This window comes from Notolabrus celidotus, chromosome 17, assembly GCF_009762535.1.
Source record: "Notolabrus celidotus isolate fNotCel1 chromosome 17, fNotCel1.pri, whole genome shotgun sequence".
NCBI classification, from domain to species: Eukaryota; Metazoa; Chordata; class Actinopteri; order Labriformes; family Labridae; genus Notolabrus; species Notolabrus celidotus.
The window spans coordinates 23,251,293-23,271,600 of NC_048288.1; the positions used below are offsets into that span (position 1 = coordinate 23,251,293).

Here is a 20,308-nt window from a genome sequence, read left to right on the forward strand (position 1 = left end):
GTTTCTTGTCAGTGAAAACCTTGGACATGTTGATATGAGTTATATTGTATATTCAAAATGTTCAGTTTGTAGACACTTATTTAACTTAATGGTTTGCAAAGGAGAAATTAAAGGAGCTGTTTGATGTTTTCAAAAGGGTAGTAAATCACTATCTTGAAGAAGTGAAGTATACGATCTGTATCACATGGCATTAAGACTAGAAGGTTGTGAATGGGTTAAGTGTATTTGTCTAATTCCTTGGCAAAACATCTCATTACACTTAATGGTGAAAGTCATTCATCTCACAAGTCCTGAAATAAATCTTACTTCAAGATAACACCAGGACTGAATTAACTGCAATGAGTGAAAGTATTTGTAGATGCAGCAAGTACATTTTTTGAGATGTTTCTTGAAATAAGATGAAGTATTTGTTTTAAGAAACTTATCAAAAACATAATAGCTGGCTGCTTTGGGAGATATTTTTACTTCATTAAGTCCCCTTTTTTAGCTTTTATATCATGAGATGAGATTTAATTCTAGACTTGCAGGTGAATTGAAACGGTGAGGTCTCTGGGTGTTAATAAAAGTAAACTTAAGCCTCATATTTTGAATCTGGCTTTTAACTTTTAAATTTCCCTTTAACCCTGGACTGCATTATTACCATTATGACCACATTCAATTTTTTTTTTTCTGTATTAATCCAATTTTATTTTATTGATTTTATCATTATTATTTTTTTTATTTTTTAAATATTTATCTGTTTTTATTTTATCTATTTTGTCATAATTAGTTTATTTTATTGATTTTACTGTAATGATTTTATTTTGTTTTTAAGTATTTCAAATACGTATTTTACGTATTGCTGTTGTTTTCTGTCTCTGTTTTTCTGTGAAGCACTAACGGCTGCATGCTTGAATGTATGAAAGCTGCTATATGCATAAAAATGAGTTGAGTTGAGAGAGACTGTGACTAATTTTAAGATTAATGAGCTGATTTGTATTTCTTTTAAAGTTATATTTTGGGGCATGTTTGCCTTTATTTGATAGGACAGCTGAAGAGAGACATGTGGGGAGCAGAGAGCAGGGGAAGACATGCAGCTAAGGGTTGAGGCTGGGAGTCCAACCAGCAAGCGCTGTAAATGAGGTCTATGCCTCTTTACATGGGGGGCATGCTCAAACCGCTAGGCTGACGGCACACAGTAATGAGATCATATGACTAGAAATTGGACAAATACACTTGCGAAGATTTGAGTTTTTGCAGATAATGACCCTTTAGCTACTATGTAATTTCAATATTTTAAGTTGCATATGAACTTAAAAAATGAGTTAATGTTAACAATGTTGTCTTAACATTGTGAATTTTTGCATTGTAGTTGGTATTGTGAGTTTCATCGAGGCAAGTTAGAACTTTTTGATGTATGTGTTTAGTAGAGCCAGGCTAGCTTTTACTAGTTCTGCTAATCAACAGGTATGAGAGTAATATGTAGTTTCTCAACTAATCTCAACTAATCCAACAACAAAGGGGCTAACCAATGTTAAATATTAGTATAATATATATATATTATCAATATTTGCTCAAACTTAAACCCTCCCTGTTCTTGATGGTGCATTTCCTGTCTCGTGTGAAGCCCTCTGATTGAATCCCTGAAACATGCTTCATGTTTTTCCACACCTTGCCTCTATATTTTATACCACCCCCTTGTAAGAGGACTTTCCTTTCAGAGCTACACTATCCGTCCTTGAAACAACCGTTGGACCCCTGCAGCACCAAAGCAGGATGTTCAGCTAATCTGCTTAAGCCTCTGTGATATTCAGATGGTCCATGTGAAGGAGATCTCACATCCTACTCTTTTGTGTGTGAAATATGTCAGTGTCAGGGAGGTAAAGATTTGAATGTCTCTTCTCTGAGCAGATCCGTGAGCTAGTCCCTGAGTCTCAGGCCTATATGGATCTGCTGGCGTTTGAGCGCAAACTGGACCAGACCATCATGCGCAAACGTGTGGACATCCAGGAAGCACTGAAGAGACCGATGAAGGTGAGGACAAGAAATCAGTAACAATGACTAGTCTTTGCTTTCCTCACAGTATCGGTCATCAAAGCTCATTATCAATTTGTTGAAGGACTAATATGTTGCTTTGAGAAAAATGTTACCCCTCTGACGATAAATCAGGTATTTTCCTGGCTTAGTTTTTCGTACTGTTTAGCATTTTCTCATCTTCAAACACACCAAAAAGACCTTTTTAAGACCAAAGACTCATTTGATTCCTCAGCATCACATTCAGTGTCACACTCTATGACGGTGCGTTTATCTGGGGTATTTTATGTCCCCTTGCGTCAGCAGCAAAAGCGTAAACTGAGGCTTTACATATCCAACACCTTCAACCCTGCCAGACCCGACGCTGATGACTCAGATGGCAGCATTGCATCATGGGAACTGCGAGTGGAGGGAAAGCTGCTGGATGACGTAAGTTTTATTCATGTAAAATATTCAGCACATTCACACAGAGTTACATATTCACTTTGGACAAGGAGGGGAATAAAACTGAGCCTTCTGTGTTGCTGCTCTGCTGCAGGCTGTAGTATTTTGTCATCTCTGGGAGATAAATTCACTTAGCGTCTAAAAAAGTAACCGAGATCATAATCTTCCCATTTAGCACAAAAGTGTGCAGCTCGGGGTCATTTTTTGGCAGCAGTTACACTCAGTAATGATTTACTCAAACAACTCGGGACAGAGAAGGATAGGCTGGCTAGGAATAAAGTGAATGAATGGAGAGAGAGCATGAATGCTGAATGAAATAGAGAACAATCTTACATTAGTTGTGCTCAAGAAGCCTCCCTGTAAAAAGCTCTGATGTTCTCAGCAGTCTGGGGGCAAGGCCGTCATTTCACAGTGGTAGGAAGCATTTAAGTTTTCACAAACCACAAATATTTCTGGTTGAGCTCACAGGAAGTGGACCCTGAGAATGTCTACTGTCTCACTTTCTCTCTGATCTTACTCGGCCTTTGTGGGTTTCTCATGTTTTACGCTGCATTAAGCCAAGACATGTTAATAACTGTTTGTTTTAACATTTCTACCTGCTTGACTTGTTTCTGATTACAACCTCCCTCTGTCTTGTTTCACAGCCGGGGAAGCAGAAGAAGAAGTTCTCATCGTTTTTTAAGAGTCTGGTGATCGAGCTGGACAAAGATCTCTACGGCCCAGACAACCACCTGGTTGAGGTCAGTTCAGGCATGGCTGTTGCTTCCTGTGCACTCAAGAAGAGGCTCATTTAAACTCTTCACAGTGTGGTCAACCTTTAGCCTGCTCTTGCAAAATTACCACAGACTATTTAAGACTTATATTGTGATCAGTGTTTGTGAGATGATTGATTGCTGTTCTTTCACACTTGTAGCTGCTGCTAACAAACATGTTATCATGCTAGTAATCTGTAGTTATTTCCTGTGTAACAGAAACAAGCTGCAATCGAGATAGAGCTGAATATGAGGGTAAAAAGTTAAATTCAACCTCTGAATAAAACACAACCTGAAGTATTTACTTTGAGTAATAGATACTCATTGTGTGGTTCTCAGGCTTTGAAGGCCGGGTTCAGAAGATTTTTGGGCTTGCTAAACAAAAACAAAATTATTATTTTTTTTTTCAATTTTACTTTTTTACAGGTGTGATATGTGAGCTAAAGATTGTTTTTATTGATACAGTCATGGACTTGGCTTTTTTTGATTGGGGTAGCCAAACTTGGGCACTGACTTGTGTAGGGGTGACTTGAGGTGTGCATGCACACTGTGAATGAACAGCAATATTTACTATTTCTGTCACCACTTACAGCACCTGCTTCCTCTATTGGCATTAAAGTATCCAACTGATGTTTTAATCCTGTTTAAAATGTTTTTAACTTTTAACCTTTAAAGTATCACATCAATTTGGAAAGGTGTCAATCAATCAATCAGTCAGTCAATCAATCTTTATTTGTATAGCGCCAAAAAAGCGTTATCTCAAGACGCTTTTACAAACATAGGAGGTCTAGACCACTCTATGTCAAATTATGAACAGAGACCCAACACCAAGACAGGGTAAGACTCAGTCTGACCCCACCTCAATCCATCATGAGCATTGCACATCGCAATATTTAGCAAGTTACAGTGGCGAGGAAAAACTTCCTTTAACAGGCAGAAACCTCAGGCAGAACCAGACTCATGTTAGACAGCCATCATGCCTCAACCGAGTTGAGTCTGGAAAGAGAGAGAGAGGAGAATAAGAGAAAGAGGGAGCGGTGATAGTGATGAGATGAGTAGTAGAAGCTGTTGCCGCTGGAGTCCAGCATGTGCAAATCATTTTAAATGTCCAAATCCTCAAGGATCTCAAAAATAATGTCCAAGGTCCAAAGTATCAACGTGAGAAGATATGTTACATGCATATTCAGAGAAAGCTAACATTAGCTTGTTGCAACATAGCAAAAAAAAACCCAGATGATTTTTAACAAAAGTTCCACCTCTGACAAGGCACGAGCCAATCCTAGTTTTGGATTTGGGGGCTAACCAGATTTCAAGGGGGGCCATGGCTCCACCCCTTACCCCTCCCCTGGATATAGTAAAGGTAGCGGTTTCCAGTCTCTACACATGGCTAAGTTAAATTAACCTCATTTCATTCAAAATGAAACCTCTGTTAAGTGTTTGAAAAAGCAATCTTGAAGCATTAAGGGCCAATGATGCTTGTTTCTTTAGCTTCTGCTCTCTCTTGTTAAAACCAGACAAAGGTGTTTTTAATTATATTGCCTGATTACACCTTTTCTTAAAGCAGCTATAATCAATATTTCCCTTCAAAAATCTATTTCTCTTAACATTCCTTGTTCAAGCCTAACTCTAGCATCAATGTTAGTTCCTTCAGTCAATTAATTATGAGGTCACATTTGGACGACCTGCATGTTGGTCACTTTCTTTTGAGATCACATCCATTAGCTGCATGAAGAATTGGTATTTTGCACATTCAGTGAATAAGACTGCTGACTACCATGCAGTCAGGGTCAGTGCCGGCTTCCTCATCATGCAAAAGAAAAGCATTCACATGAAATCGTAACTTCGTGAAACCTTGTTAATTCTCCATCTACAGCCACCCCTTCTAACCTGCTCCCTTTTTCCAGTCCTAATGGATCAATACAAAATAAAACAGCCGCAGCGATTGGACTGCCCTCTCTCATTCCCTCTAAATTGATTTTTATAAAGGAGAAGGATTTTTATTTTTTTATATCCAAGGTTGTTTTAACATCCAGTTTTTTAAAACGGGAGAAAACAAGTGCTTATGTTTTAAAAAAAAACAATCATTAGCTGCTCTTCTCTTTGTATCCTCACAAAGTGTACTGACTTTAAAAAAGCCACTTTAAGAGTGAAATTTATGACTTCTCAAGGTTCCTCCTTTTGAGTGGGTATTTTAGCAAGGCACTCAGGTGCTGTGCTTTGAATGATTTTCCATCAAAAGAAATTTTTCTCTACCTTGAGGTACAATCAGTGCTTAATCTGTTCTGAGGCAGCCATTGGTTGGAGGAAAACATTACTCTGGATTGCATGCCAATTTAGTGTAATTCACGGTAGCAAAGACGGTGTTTCAAGTGCTTTTCCTTTCAGTTTCTGAGCAGTTAAGGAAACTGGAGATTTAAATAATATTTTGTCTGCATCGTAGTATGTTGGAGGCTCTGATATATGTAAATAGAATCTTCTATGAATAGTTGTTTTCAGTTGTTTGATATTTAGTTTGTCACTCAGCTGCTCAGACACAGGTTAAACATTTTGCCATCTTGGTTGCAGTTTGTGCATCACTAGTTTGCAGATATAACTTCTCACCAAACCACAGACTGAACATGTGACGTTAATGAGATCAGGACTGCTAGTTACAGATGCACTGACGCTGATAAATGAAGGAGCTCAATGCTATTAAAGTGTATGACAAACCCTAGACTTGTAATTATAATCATATAAGAGTACAGGATAACACATTTTAACTAAAGATATCGGGTTGAGGTGAGAGGAGACTCATGGGTGAAGCAGTCACAGGACGAGTGAAGAGCATGTACTGTATGTTAGATATGGGAGCTTAAGCTAACCGTATCTAACACTTTGTCACTCAAACCTTAACCACTAAATACTCTTTAGTTACTATTTATATATCATTAAATATGCAATTATAATATGTGTTATTTAAGAAGGGTTTGATTCCAAACAAGATGCGGTCCTCAAACTGAAGGTTGGGGTCCCCTTTGGACATAAAATATCAAGGGAAGAATATTTTGCTAGCAAGGCTGTTTAGCTAACCTAACCCTATTTTTGATGAGTTTCAATTGATTTAAGCATGTTAGCATGGTTTGTTGGTGCATTTCATGGTATTTGAAGTGATGTAAATAATTGGATGTATATTTTGCCGGTGTGGTTAGGGTTGCCAACTGTCCCGTATTAAAGCTGCTGCTGGTAGTCACAGAGTAAACATCTGTTCAGAGAGAGGGACTTTGAATACCAACACTATCCCTTCCAACCAGATTTCCTCTTACCCCCCAAACACAGATCGGCATGTGCCGTCATGATAGTGACGGACTCATAACCAATAGGAGGACGTAGTAGGGGCCGCCCCTTAACCAATCAGGACAGAGGATTGGAGATTAGCTGTGATTGGTTCGTCATAACGGGAACGAAGGGAATAATAACATTACTTGATACAAAGGCATTGGAAAACACAGAAATTTCGCAATAGTCTCAAATTACTCCACTTACTGATGAGTACCGATGGGTATTATGACCGTTTCTCCAAACCCAGCAGAAAAAAAAACAACATTTTTACCCCTTTCCTACAAACAGCAGCTTTACTGAGGACATCCCGTATATTGGGCTGAATTGTTTTTTTTTCAGTTGGTACCTGAATTGTCCCGTATATTGATTATTAACTCTTGTAAATATAGCAGACTGCACGCTACAGATCCTAGATCAGATAAAACGGCAGTGGCAGATTATGTGCCAATCACACCGCCTGTCATCCAATCACAGGCCCCCTCATGCGCATCAGTTGTATACAGTGCAAATGCGTCCTGCAAAGTCCTGCAGGTTATTAAGTCCAAAGTTATTAAGTTAATACAATTTCTCCTTTGGCAGACATAAATATCTGTACCAACTATCCCAGTAACTCAATGAATTAGCTTTGAAACGTTTCATTAAATTCAACAAATGTTAGCCTCATGTGACAGAATAGGAAAACTCGGGTCATCACCAAAGTCATTAGCAAATATTGGTCAGAGTTTATGATTAATATGACTAAAATAAGTTTGTGAAATATTAATGTCTGAACAGAAATCTTAAATCTGCTGAACATTGAGATTCCTCTAGCCACGTTGCCACTTTGGTTAATGTGCAGCATCAGTGCTTTGTGGGTGTTGTTAAACCACATTTGAGTCACTCACTGGAAACATAACTAAATAACCTCAAAATTGTCATTCCTACGTGGTTAGGAGCTGAACATGAGACATCAACCTTTTCCAATTTAGCTTGTCCACATGATGGAAGAAATTAAAATTCAAAAACCTCCAATATAATAATCAAACTGTTTTAACTTTAGCAGGAAAAACTTGTGTTCTTGTAAAATCACACTCCTCATAACGAGAAGCTGAATGAGGAAAAAATAGGTTTCACAGCTTTTAAAGCAGGAATGAAATTTCATGAATAAAGTGTGAAATAAACAGAGACTGAAGTGTGAAACTAACAGTCTGAATAAAGGGGCTCAATTTGGGACGTGTAGTCACTGTGTTGTGGTTTTTCTCTTTCAGTGGCACCGCACGGGCACCACCCAGGAGACAGACGGCTTCCAGGTGAAAAGGCCGGGGGATGTTAGCGTGCGTTGCACTCTGCTGCTGATGCTGGACTACCAGGTGAGGACAGAGAGTCTCACAGCAGCTCACAACTCAATCCCGAAATAGACTCTCCTCTGTTACAACTCTGTGACTAATCCGCTCCGTGAAATCAGCTGTTGTAGAGACATCCCGCAGGCCTCAAATCAATGATAACACCAGTCTACAAAAACATTACACAGTGCTTTTAAGACTCCATTCAAACCTGGCATCCCTCTGTAAATCGCAGAAGTATGATAAGGAAGTCTGATATGATGTAAAGGCTGGGAGGTAGATGGGTGTAAAAAAATGTTGTAATGTGATTATATCGTCCCTGCAGCCCCCCCAGTTTAAGCTGGACCCTCGCCTGGCTCGCCTGCTCGGGATTCACACACAGACTCGGTCTTGCATCATCCAAGCCCTCTGGCAGTACGTCAAGACCAACAAGCTGCAGGACTCCCATGACAAGGAGTACATAAACTGTGACAAGTACTTCCAACAGGTATGACGCTGTCTGTGTGCTGTATATCACTGATGTTGTGTTAATACTAATGTCACTGTTGCTGAAAATATAGATACAGTGGGACAAAGTTTGTTCTCTTTCAGTCTCTTGTTTTTTTATGACTCACTGTTTTTGTGACAGTATAGCAAAATTAATTTGTCTTTTAAGTACTGAACCATCAATACATGAACTAAGTATTTTTACCACCTCAGAAACATTTCTAAAATTCGGTCCGTTTTAACTTTTAAAGACACAGAGACGATTTTACATGCTTTTATCTCCACACGCCTGGACTACTGTAACAGTCTTTTTAGCTGCCTGCACAACAAATCCCTTGATCATCTCCAGACTGTACAGAACTCAGCTGCCAGGGTTTTAACCAGAACCAAAAAATTCGACCACACCGGTTTTGGCTTCCTTGCACTGCGCTCCCTGTATGTTTTAGAACTGATTTTAAGATTTCACTGATTACTTTTAAAGCTCTACATGGACTTGCTCCGAGCTATAGAGCAGACCTTTTAATACCCTACAAGCTGACACGTGCACTGAGATCCTCGGGCAGAGGTTTACTGGGCATTTCTAACACAAAAATGAAAAAAAAAGGGGACAGGGCGTTCACAGTGAGGGGTCTGACACTTTGGAATCATCTGCCCGAGGAGATCAGGTCTGCTGAGTCAGTGAGCTCTTTTAAATCCCTTCTTAAAACAGACTTTTATCACAGAGTCTTCCCGGATTTTATCTGAATTTTATTTGACTTTATTTTATTTAAACCGTCTTAAGAAATATATTTTACAATAATTGTATTCCTTTAGAGTTATTTTATGAGAATTTTATATCTTTTAAAATGTGTTTTATTTCTTTACCTTGACTTGTGTGTTTCTATGAGCTGCCTGTTTCATTTTGCTGCCCATGTAAAGCACTTTGCAACCTGTTTTTGAAAAGTGCTCTACAAATAAAAGTATTTTTACAATTATTACCTACAAACTAAGCTGTGATTTTTTACCCTACTCTACAGATCTTTGACTGTCCACGGCTGAAGTTTTCTGAGATCCCTCAACGCCTCACCAACCTTCTTTTACCCCCCGACCCCATTGTCATCAACCACGTCATCAGGTAGGTTCCACTTTATTGATCACAACTCATCTCCATCATCTCTCTCTCTCTTTCCAACCCCTACACGGTCGAGGCAGATGGCTGTCTAACATGAGTCTGGTTCTGCTTGAGCTTTCTGCCTGCAAAGTGCTCTGCTAATGGTGGATTAAGATGAGATCAGACTGAGTCTTATCCTGTCTTGATGTTGGGTCTTTGTTAATAACATAACAGAGTACAGTCTAGACCTGCTATGTTTGTAAAAGCGTCTTGGGATACCGTTGCTGTGATTTGGCGCTATACAAATAAAGACTGATTGATTGATTGAACTGTATTTGAGATGCAGTAAGATTAAAATCCTGCAAGATGGAGAACTTTTTTCCATTGTTCCTAATTTGAGGCTGTCTTTAACATTTTATATCGTAATGCTTTTTAGTTGTTTTTCTGAAGTTGTCTGTTTCACTTATTGCTCTTATTAAAAATCAGAGTCAGAATCAGAAATACTTTAATTATCCCAGGGGGAAATTCAGCTGTTACAGAATGTTCTTATACACAGTCTGTAAAAGTCAAAATATTGATAGAAAGAAGGAATAAAATAAGATACGAATGAAATAATTTAAATTGGATTAATAACAAGTATAAACAGAAACACAGAATAGTTACAGTTTGCTATGTACAAAAGAGCTGGCAATGAAGGTATTATATATAGGATGTTGAAGTGGCAGGGGTATTCACAGTGAAAAAAAAAAAGTGTGTTTATTGTTTATTTACAACCCTTTTTAATGTAGGTTTTTTTTTGCATTTTCAATTGACTTAAATGACTTAACTTTAAGTAAAAAAAAAACACTATTTTTATAAGAAAAAATGAAATACTTTATTTAATCACTACTTGACCACATGTAACGGCTGTGAGACAATCAAAATGTATTTGGCAGCAGACAAAACCAAATCAAAAAAAATGTCATGGCTTTAAAAACATTTTTACCAAGGACTGTTTTTAATCACCATTAAAGGAAAAAGCTCACTCTCAAATCACAGCTAATTCATTACCCATTTTCTCACTTGTATTATTTTTTTGTCTTTCAGTGTGGATCCGAACGACCAGAAGAAGACGGCGTGCTACGACATCGACGTAGAGGTGGAGGACCCCCTGAAGAGCCAGATGAGCAGCTTCCTCCTCTCCACCGCCAACCAGCAGGAAATCGCCTCGCTCGACAACAAGGTGAGATCACAGCAACATCACAGAAGACGCTAATTCATCCTGACTCTGCTTTATTTTCTCTGTAAATCACGCTGAGGTGATAAAGAAAGCTTAGGAAGCAGTAGTTTGCTAGTTGCAGTTTTCACACTTTGCTGTTTCATTTGTTAGGAATGAAATTTGATTCTGTGGAGGAATTTTTGTGAAGAAAAGGTTGCTGTGGGTTAGCAGGACGGAAAATAAATCTGCATTTGGTGCCAGTTAAAGACGTGACATATATGCCCCTGTAACATCTCCCTTTCAATATGAATACATCCGAGGCATAACGATAAGACTGAGTCGTCCCACTCTGCTGTGTGAGCATCAGAGGTAGTAACAGAGGTGTTACAGAGACGAGACAGGATCACTGTGAGCCGCTGGAGCAGGCAGGGCTGTGTGCGACTGTGTGTGTGTGTGTGTAAAGTTCCCACTGTGTGTTCATCTCTTGTGCTAACACAAAGCCGTAATGCAATGTGAAGTGACACACTGGGACACCAATGCTCCGCCACCATGGGATCAGTGTGAAAGTACAAAGACGTGACGATGGCAGAGCTGTGTTACGGCACTGATGAGGACTCACTGACTGGAAAGAGCGATGAGGAAAAGAAGGCTTTTATCACTAAATCTGCATCATAGAAAATCTCACCTGCATATACAATCCTGTCCAGTAAACTATGTTTTAGAGAACCAACTCTATAAAAGGTTTTAAGACTCTATATTCCTCCTCAGAACGGGAACATCCATTCACTCATAAATCCCTGTGAGCCTGTGTTTATCAGAATTCTCCGATTCCTTACGTGTAAGATTTCTTCCTTTTTTCTGAATACACAGTTTGTCTCTGTCTCTTCTTTTTCAGATCCATGAGACCATCGAGTCCATCAACCAGCTGAAGATCCAGAGGGACTTCATGCTCAGTTTCTCCAGAGATCCCAAAGGCTACATTCAGGACTGGCTCAAATCCCAGAGCCGAGACCTTAAGGTTCCTCACTTCTATTTATATGTATACGCACACTCATGTCGCTGCCTTTATTTCAAATGTGTTCTTCAAATTGGGGTTGAAAAATAGAATTCAAAAGATCCTTTACTGATATGAAGAAATTCAACTTTTTTTTGTTACCACTGCGGACATTTTATTGCGAGTAGAGTAAGGGGACCAGTAGAGACATTCAAAGTCAGACTTTTCAAGACTTATGAAGCACAGCTAGTGACCCCTAGTGGTGGAAACTGGTTGTTCAAGACGGGACATGACCTGACAATGACAAAATAAAAATTAATTTGATTTGTCAGGGGATCAAAAACTGAGACAGTTTCAGAATAGTGCCTAAAGATATGTACTGAAGTGTGGGAAGTATTTGGAAGTAGCATTTTAGGATGGAATAGAAGGAAAACTAGATTGTACTTCATTTATTATCAGGTCTGTTTATAGGATGAGGGTTTCAAAAAGGAATGGGAACATGTTATTCACATTACAAACACAGTTACACACACACACACACACACACACACACACACACACACACACACACACACACACACACACACTGATAATCATGGTTATTATTTCTGAACTTTTCCATGGGCTGCAGTTAATGACGGACGTAGTGGGGAACCCTGAAGAGGAGAGGAGGGCCGCGTTTTACCACCAGCCCTGGTCCCAGGAGGCCGTCAGCCGCTATTTCTACTGCAAGGTGAGAGAAAAAACTGCTGTCTAATTATCTTTTAATTTCACCTCAAATGAACCCCCCCCAGGTCTGATGACATTTGGTCATGTTTTTTTGCTCTACAGATCCAGCAGAGGAGGCAAGAGCTGGAACAGGCCTTAGCTGTCCGCAACACCTAAAACCAAGGCCCGCCTGAAACTCTGAGTTTTGGAGCCGAGTGTGTTTTTGGGTGTGAGTGTGTGTGTGTGTGAGGCCATCACTCTTTTACCTCTGAAGTTGTTGGTTGTTATAAAAAGAACATTTGTCTTTCAGAGGTTTTCCAGTGTTTTCACATTACAAGAGATTTTCATTGCGATAGCAGCCACATGTACGTACAGAGGCTGGATCCTGATGCACATTCAGGATGATGCATCATCATTCACTGCATGTATGAAATGCACTAAGACCACAAGCATCCTCAGAAACAACAAAACATTCTCTCCACCACCCCCCCACCCCCCCTCTCTATCTCTGCTCTGTAAATACGTCACAGATTCATGTCAAGATGAACTCTGAGCCAGCTGCTCACACACAGCGCTGTGTTTTTGGCAAGATCTGCCACTGCGTCGGACAGAAGTGTACATGATGTAACCCGACGTCAAGGTCCATCAGCAACGGCGCAGCACTCTGGAGGAGTCTGCATTTTTTTTATGCTTTTCAACTCTTTTTGAACTTTTGTTTTGGGGGTCAAGACAAAGTGTGTTTTCATTTGTTCTCAGATCGATTAATTACACCAGCAAAGCCCAGATTAAGTGGGACACATTAAGTTAAAGGGAGAGTTGTGGATGTTATTCATTTGCAGGTTTGAGCCTTCTATGAGTCTAATTTATGTCGTATTTACTGAAAATCCTGCATCAGTATTAGTTACATTAACCCGAGTATTATCCCATTCACAGCATTGTGTCTTTTTGTAGTGTTTGATGAAGGATAAACAAGTATTGATAAAAAAAATATTAACACTGATTAAAAGCTTTTTCTTCCCCTAATCATAGCAAAATGACAATATGCCTATGATACATGTTGGAACTCGTCTGTGTGTACTATTTTGCCAGCTAATGTCTTGAAGGTGTTACCAAAGGTTGCAACAAGAAAAAGAGAACATGATCACTGAAATGCAGATGAAACGGGCAAAACGATCCTCACTTGGGTTTGACAGGAGGTGCAACGATATCCTCGTCTGAATAAGAATCAACCTCAAAGATTTGTAGATAATTAGGCCTCAAGTTCTTCAAACGGTTCTTGCATGCATCCCTTAAGCCCAGTTGTGACGAGTTTTGTCCGATTTCTACTCTTTACGTTACATGAAGAAGACAAAGCAGTTTTCTTTTTCTTTTCTAGAGATGTGAATGTAAATATGTGTGTTCTTCCCTTCAAGAGGGCCAACTGTACAGTATACGACAGACCATCTGTGTGTTTGTTTTGGGGGCTGGGTGGGTGGGCGGGTGGGTGAGTGGGGGGGGTGTGAGTTACATGGGGCAGTATGGGAGCTCCATGAGTTTTGCATTAGTAGGGCAGGAATGTTAGCGTTCCTCTGTGTACTATCTCGGGTCGGGTTGGTTTATTTTCGGTCCATCCCGTCACTATCGTGGGAGCTGGATGCTGCAACGAAGACTTTCAACCTCAGTAGCTGTATCATGAGATAATCTGCATCCATCTTCTTTCACACGTTTTTTAAATGACCTGTATGTATATGTTGTAATGTCAGATGGAGGATTTTTTTTTTATTTCAGCTGGCAGATTATTGTTTTCTTTGCACTGTGCTGTAACTCTTTGTGGGGATTATCTTCATTTGGATTGGGTGAGACCCTCTTTTATTATCCCAGCATACACAGAAAGTGATTAGATGATTTCACGATGACCTATGCATGCTCCATGGACATTAACTGATACATCTAACGAGACAGTGTGTGTAAATACAAAAAGCTGGCATATTTGTCTCTGTGATGAGCAAAAGACTTATTGAAATGCCTTCTGGAAACTTTTTTGCCAAAAATGATATGCCCTACCAGCAACTAACTGTAGGTGTGATTTTTCTGAGCTGTGTTTTTTGTTACTAAGTTATATTAACTGCACTCATTAGAGGAGAAACAGTAGTCATTGGTAGTATCTTTAGTCCTGTGTCGGACCTGAAGGGGTCTGTCTTTGTATGGCCGGGGCATTCACTTTGTTGTCATACAGTCACTGATTCACTAGCACCCTCTTGTGGTGGAAACTAGAAGCTGCATCTCCTGCGCAACCTCGAGCTGGGAGGACCAGAGAATCTGGGAAATGTAAACAGACTACTGCGCCTCCTGTTTCTAAAACCCTGACATATACTGTTGACATGTTTGTCCCACTCCCTGCATGTGTTTGTGAAGAGTGGGAGCCGCTCTTTCTCTCTGTTTACACTGTCGTCAGAGCGTCACCGACAGGGAGGAGATGACGGTATGAGTAATACTGAACATCTGTAAAGAGCAATCTGGTTTGGTGATCACACTCGACAAGAAAAGATGAAAAGGGGAAAACAGCTGTGACATTATGAGACAGCCTGGATGTAAATAAAGAAGCGCTTGCCAAAGTTTGTAAATGCCATGATATCTGAAGTGTCTTTTTTTTTCACCTTGTGTCATAATGTGCTGGAATAATGGAGCCTTCTGAGCAGATTTCAGCAGGGCTGGTGTGTAACTTAGTTCAAATTAGAGGTACTTCTTCTAAGGGGACATATTTAACTTTTATCCCACTACATTTATCTGACACATTTAGTTTTTATGTTTCAGCTCACAGTTTTTCATGCCCTCCATGTCCAATGAAAACTAACTAAATCTTCAAAGAAGTTCTTTTTTATTTGACATTTTCTGACAGGTCACAAATGATAGAAATTAAGTTACCCTGTATGCATTTGGGAAAAAATCTCCAACTTTTTAGGATGAAGTAATAAAGTATTAGAAACCTTCCTCTGATCAGTGTGATCATGTTCTACCACAAAACTAAAAATAACTTTGTATGAGTTCAGAACATTTTTTAGAGCTTTGTCACTGAAGCTGTCATATGGTTATCTCATGGAATATGATGCATCACATTAAATTACACTAGTGTGAAGTAATTCAAATGAGCACAACCAAGCACACATGAGGTAGTAAAATGTGTCCAAAATCATCATACACTACCAGTCAAAAGTTTGGAAACACCTTCTCACTCAATGGGTTTTATTTATTTTAATTATTTTCCACATTGTAAATTAATAATGAAGGCATCAACACTATAAAAGAACATATATGGAATTATTTAATTAACACAAAAGTGTTAAACAAACCAGAATATGTTTTATATTTTAGATTCTGTAAAGTAGCCCCCTTTTTCCTTCATGACAGCTTTGCACACTCTCAGTATTCTCAGTCTGCTTCATGAAGTGGTCTCCTGGAATGGTTTCTAATTAACATGAGCCTTGTCAAGAGTTCATTTGGAGAATGACTTGCCTTCTTAATGTGTTTAAGACCATCAGTTGTGTTGTTCAGAGGTAGGGTCGGTACACAATGGATAGACCTATTTGAGTACTGTTGTAATCCAGATTATGGCAAAACCAGATTATTTCATAGTTTTGATGTCTTCAGTATTAATCTACAATGTTGAAAATAATTAAAATAAATAAAAACCATTGAGTGAGAAGGTGTTTCAAAACTTTTGACTGGCAGTGTATGTAACAGTTAAACCCTAACAGGGATCATGTACTATACACATTTTGTACTACTGAAATAGATATTTCTTATTAAAAAATGTTTGGGGGTCCCCAGTGGCGTAGTGGTCTAAGTGCCCCACATACAATCTAAAGCCCTCAACGCAAAGGTCGCTGGCTACACTCCAGGCCATGACCATTTGCTGCATGTCCTCCTCAACTCTGTATTTCCCACGTTTCCTGTCTGTCTTCAGCTGTCCTTTCAATAAAGTTGAAAATGCCCAAAAAATATAACTTATAATATATATTTTTTAAATGTAGCACTTTGATCAAATACTCAAGAATTTTAACATTTTATCGATCACTGCCAGATTGAAACATTGCACAGACTTCAGCTTCCTGTGAGTAAATGGTGTCATCAGACTTTTTTTGGGCTGTGCTGCAAATTTTACACAATGTGTCATACTCTGACTCTTAAAGCTACACTGATGGAAAATCTGCCAATGCTTTAAAGCTATCGGTACACTTAGTTATAAGGGATCAAGTGAGGAACAAAGAGGCACTAATTGCTTGTTGACCTGACCATCAGTTAATGAGTAGATCTTGAGTAACTCCTCATCAGGGAACTTAAGGGGAAATCAAGAAGCTTAAACAGGTAGATCTGGTCTCACTCTTCTTTAAAGAAGTACTGGGTCAGAGATGAGGAACTATCTGCAGGAAGCAGTAGTTAATGCACAGATCTTGAGTAACTCCTTGTGAGGAAACAAATGAGGAACTAACCACTACTTAACCATTACATAATAAGTCCATTATGAGTAACTCCTCATCGGGGAGCTAAAGGGAACGTATCTATTATATGTCTCCCAGTGGATGATTACCCTCTTAATACTTACCATCGCGGGTGGTTAGGTAGCAGTTAGCTCCTCATTAACTTCCAATTTGTTCCCTCGTATTCATGCAAGGTTGTGTGTACCTTATTCTTAAGTGTTTCTCCAGAACGTTCCCATATATAATGCTGACTTACACACATAGACTGAAAACAGGACTTTAAATATAAGCTTCCTGGCTTGTGTCTGATTCACCAGTTGAAGATAATAATTTAATGATGACTCAGCACCCTGGAGAAACATCATGCTGAGATCAGTGAGGTCACACTCACAGGAAACGTCACTGAGATTAAGACAATTTACAATTTAAGTTGTTCTTACATCCAAAGGTTATACTTAATACTTTCTACAGAGTGTGGTACAGAGTGTGGAACTTATTACTGAATGAAACACTTACAGTTGAGGGGTATTTGGGGTCTGGTTTTCTATCATTTTACTGTAGTGCTTCTGGGGGAAGGGGGTGATTGTTCAGTGTTCGTTGTGCTGTTTCACAAATCATTGGTTTCGTATTTAAACCACAGCACGTCATACATTTAAACACCAAATTAACATTTGACTTAATAGTGAATTAAGTGAGCACAAATCTTGGCATTACGTAAAAATACAGCCAAATGAGTCAATATATCATTTTGCCCATCAAATACAAATGGTCAAGTGTCAAAGTCATTTCTTACTTAACCCTCCTGTTATGCTTGTTTCTCTGGAACAATAATAATGTTCCTGGGTCAATTTGACCCAGAGCATGTTCAATTATCCAAAAGTGTCAGAACCCCTAAAAAAATCTAATTTTTAACTCCATTACTAACCATTTAAATCAAGATTTAAACCATTGGTGTTCTTTAATTCTGCAGATCATAGTTCAATGAGGATAACTCACTCGTTTTGCATTGAAATTAATGTTAAGACCTTTTTAATGCACATTGGAAAGCCCTAAATATAAATACAATAGTTTTTTATGACAGATTTCTCTTTATTTTATTTTACATTTTGATTTGATGTATTTTTATGAAGTGATGTTGATAAATTCATATGACACCTCTTCTGCCACATGCTGCCAAGATTTTTATGCTGCATTTAGCTTGTTTGAAAGGCATATATTGCCTAAAATAGACTTTTAAAAGTGTCAATTTGACCCGCAACATAACAGGAGGGTTACACATTTCCTGTTCCCAGCTACACAGACTCCAGGATTCACAGCTTTCCTTTCACTGTTTTTGTTTTTGAAGTTTGAGGTTTGGTAAGTTAGTTGGACAAAATTTGAGTCAATTTTTGAAGTGAAAATGTAACATATTCCTTTTTTATTGTGAGCCATCCAACAAAAGTGTCAATATATCACCCATTTTCTCAGCTTTCTTCTTCTTATACATCTTGTTAGAACAGCTGCTGCTTAAGTTGTTCTTTCAAGAAGTTTTCCACCATTAAATATTTGTGCTTCTTTTTTTTTAAAGTTATGTTTTGGGGCATTTTTGCCTTTATTGGATAGGAAAGCTGAAGAGAGACAGGAAATGTTGGGAGTAAAGATTGGGGGAAGACATGCAGCAAATGGTAGAGGCCGGGAGTCGAGCCTGTGATCACAACTAGCCTCTGTACATAGGCCAAAGGCGCCCCAAAAGACATGGGCTTCTAAAGCTGATCTAAAAACAAGACACCCCTGACCTGTTTCAAATATGTGCCATCACAGGAGGAAAAGGTTGTCTGGACTGAGTGATTTAAACTCATGATTAAATGAATTTAAAGAAAACTTGAAGGACCATTTATCTGAGTAGATTTGAGAGGCAGCTACTCACTGATGTCCATGTTATTATTATTTAAACCACAGCAGCACTTCACTCCTTAAAAGAAAATGTTATTTTAGTCTATTTAGAAATAGTATTTAATAAGTCAGGGGATCTGAAAATAGCTAAATGTGCTAAATGACCTTTCACTAAAAGAGCAGTGTCATACTCTGCATCAGTTAGGTGTTGATTGGTGGGTTGAGCCTCCTCAGAGGTGGCAGACAGACCTTTCATTGTTCCCTGACCTCACCACAAGAAGCAGGTGGAGGCCTTTCCACAGCGTGCTGCAGCAGTTCTGTAAAGCTGACTGCAGCTCCACCTCAGAAAGAGTCTCTTTCACTCTGCTCCACCACTCGCCTGAGCCAACTCTCTCTCTCACAGGGAGAAGTTTTGCGGCTGGGGGGAGGGAAGGGAGGGGGCAATGGGATCATGGAGGGGGGGAGAGGAGGCTGTGTGAAGAAGCCCATTCAGCTCATTCAACCATCTCACTGTGAAGGTTAACCAACCACGCCACGGCAGACCCCTGGCTAGGTAGACACAACCCTCCCTCTGGGCACTGGGTTCACTTCTCTCCCTGAAGACACATGTGTACAGAAAACTCGCCAAAAACCCAGGGAGGCCCGGGCCGGGGTGGAGAGTTACTGACTTAATGTGAGGAGACAAGGCGGGGTAGGCTGGAACAAAGTGTTCACTGCCTTCAGGCACTGCAGAGAAGCTTTTGGGCAAAAACGGGCCGACTTCAAAATGTATTATTCTGAATGTAAGCACGCCATCGCAACTCATTTTTCAGCCATACTTCCTTTTCTTCAGCTCTGCCAAGCAGATAACAGAAACCTCCAGGAGCAACTGTTCGAGCATGCTGCGAACAGAGCCTACAAACTGTTGTTTTTATCCAATGAGACTGAAACACTTTTTTACACACTCATCAGTACATTGCGAAAAAGGGTAGCTTAAATATAGGGTAAAAAAACTTAAATCAAGGTGAAAATTTCTTAAAGCAAGTTAATTTTACTTGACAAGACTTCTTAAAATGAGAATGTTAAATCTAGTGGTCTTGAAAAATCTCATTTTTACAGATACCTTCAAGTACGTAGTCATTTTGAACATAACATAAATAAAACAGACTTTGATGATCCAATTTTGATATTATTTATAAGTGCTTACCAAAATGACTCAAATAAAGGAGTCATTTCTAAACTTTATAAGGGATTTATGGTAAAGAAGCCACAAACCACAGGATATATTAAAGATAAATGGGAGAAAGAGAGTCATTTGATGATACCAAATGAGGTTTGGTTAGTGTGTAGACTCCAGTGGAAATGTACCAATTCTCATGTTTGGCGTGAATTTGGATGGAAGTGTTTGATTCGTTTCTTTATCACACCAAAGCAGAAAGCTCATTTTACAGGAGGGGATTCAAAGTGTTGGAAGTTGTGTGGATTTCAGGAAGCAGACCACTGGCATATATTCTGGGAATGTCCAGTGTTAAGACCCTTCTGGATAGAGTTCAACAGAATATTAAAAAGTATATTTAATATTGACCTGCCCCTACAATTTACTGCACTACAAAAAAAAGGGTTGAAATAAGTAGAATATGTTGATTTTTAGCTCAAACTTCTTGAAAACAAACTT

The 20,308-nt window shown here is 39.1% G+C and overlaps 1 protein-coding gene across 4 annotated transcripts in view; it reads left to right on the plus strand.

The window, feature by feature from the left end:
* The window catches only part of LOC117829264 (SWI/SNF-related matrix-associated actin-dependent regulator of chromatin subfamily D member 3), a 34,550-nt gene extending 19,617 nt beyond the window's left edge, over positions 1-14,933 (plus strand). For 2 of the 4 annotated variants that reach the window (XM_034706884.1, XM_034706886.1), the window contains 10 exons: positions 1,891-2,013; positions 2,320-2,442; positions 3,102-3,197; positions 7,775-7,876; positions 8,175-8,336; positions 9,352-9,449; positions 10,512-10,647; positions 11,519-11,641; positions 12,249-12,350; positions 12,449-13,231. In XM_034706884.1, coding sequence (XP_034562775.1) covers positions 1,891-2,013; positions 2,320-2,442; positions 3,102-3,197; positions 7,775-7,876; positions 8,175-8,336; positions 9,352-9,449; positions 10,512-10,647; positions 11,519-11,641; positions 12,249-12,350; positions 12,449-12,502 — 1,119 coding nt within the window. In that variant the 3' untranslated portion in view covers positions 12,503-13,231. Of the gene's footprint in view, positions 1-1,890; positions 2,014-2,316; positions 2,443-3,101; positions 3,198-7,774; positions 7,877-8,174; positions 8,337-9,351; positions 9,450-10,511; positions 10,648-11,518; positions 11,642-12,248; positions 12,351-12,448 lie in introns of all 4 variants that reach the window. The other 2 variants (XM_034706883.1, XM_034706885.1) reach the window with 1 other exon arrangement.
* The last annotated feature ends 5,375 nt before the right edge of the window (positions 14,934-20,308 follow it).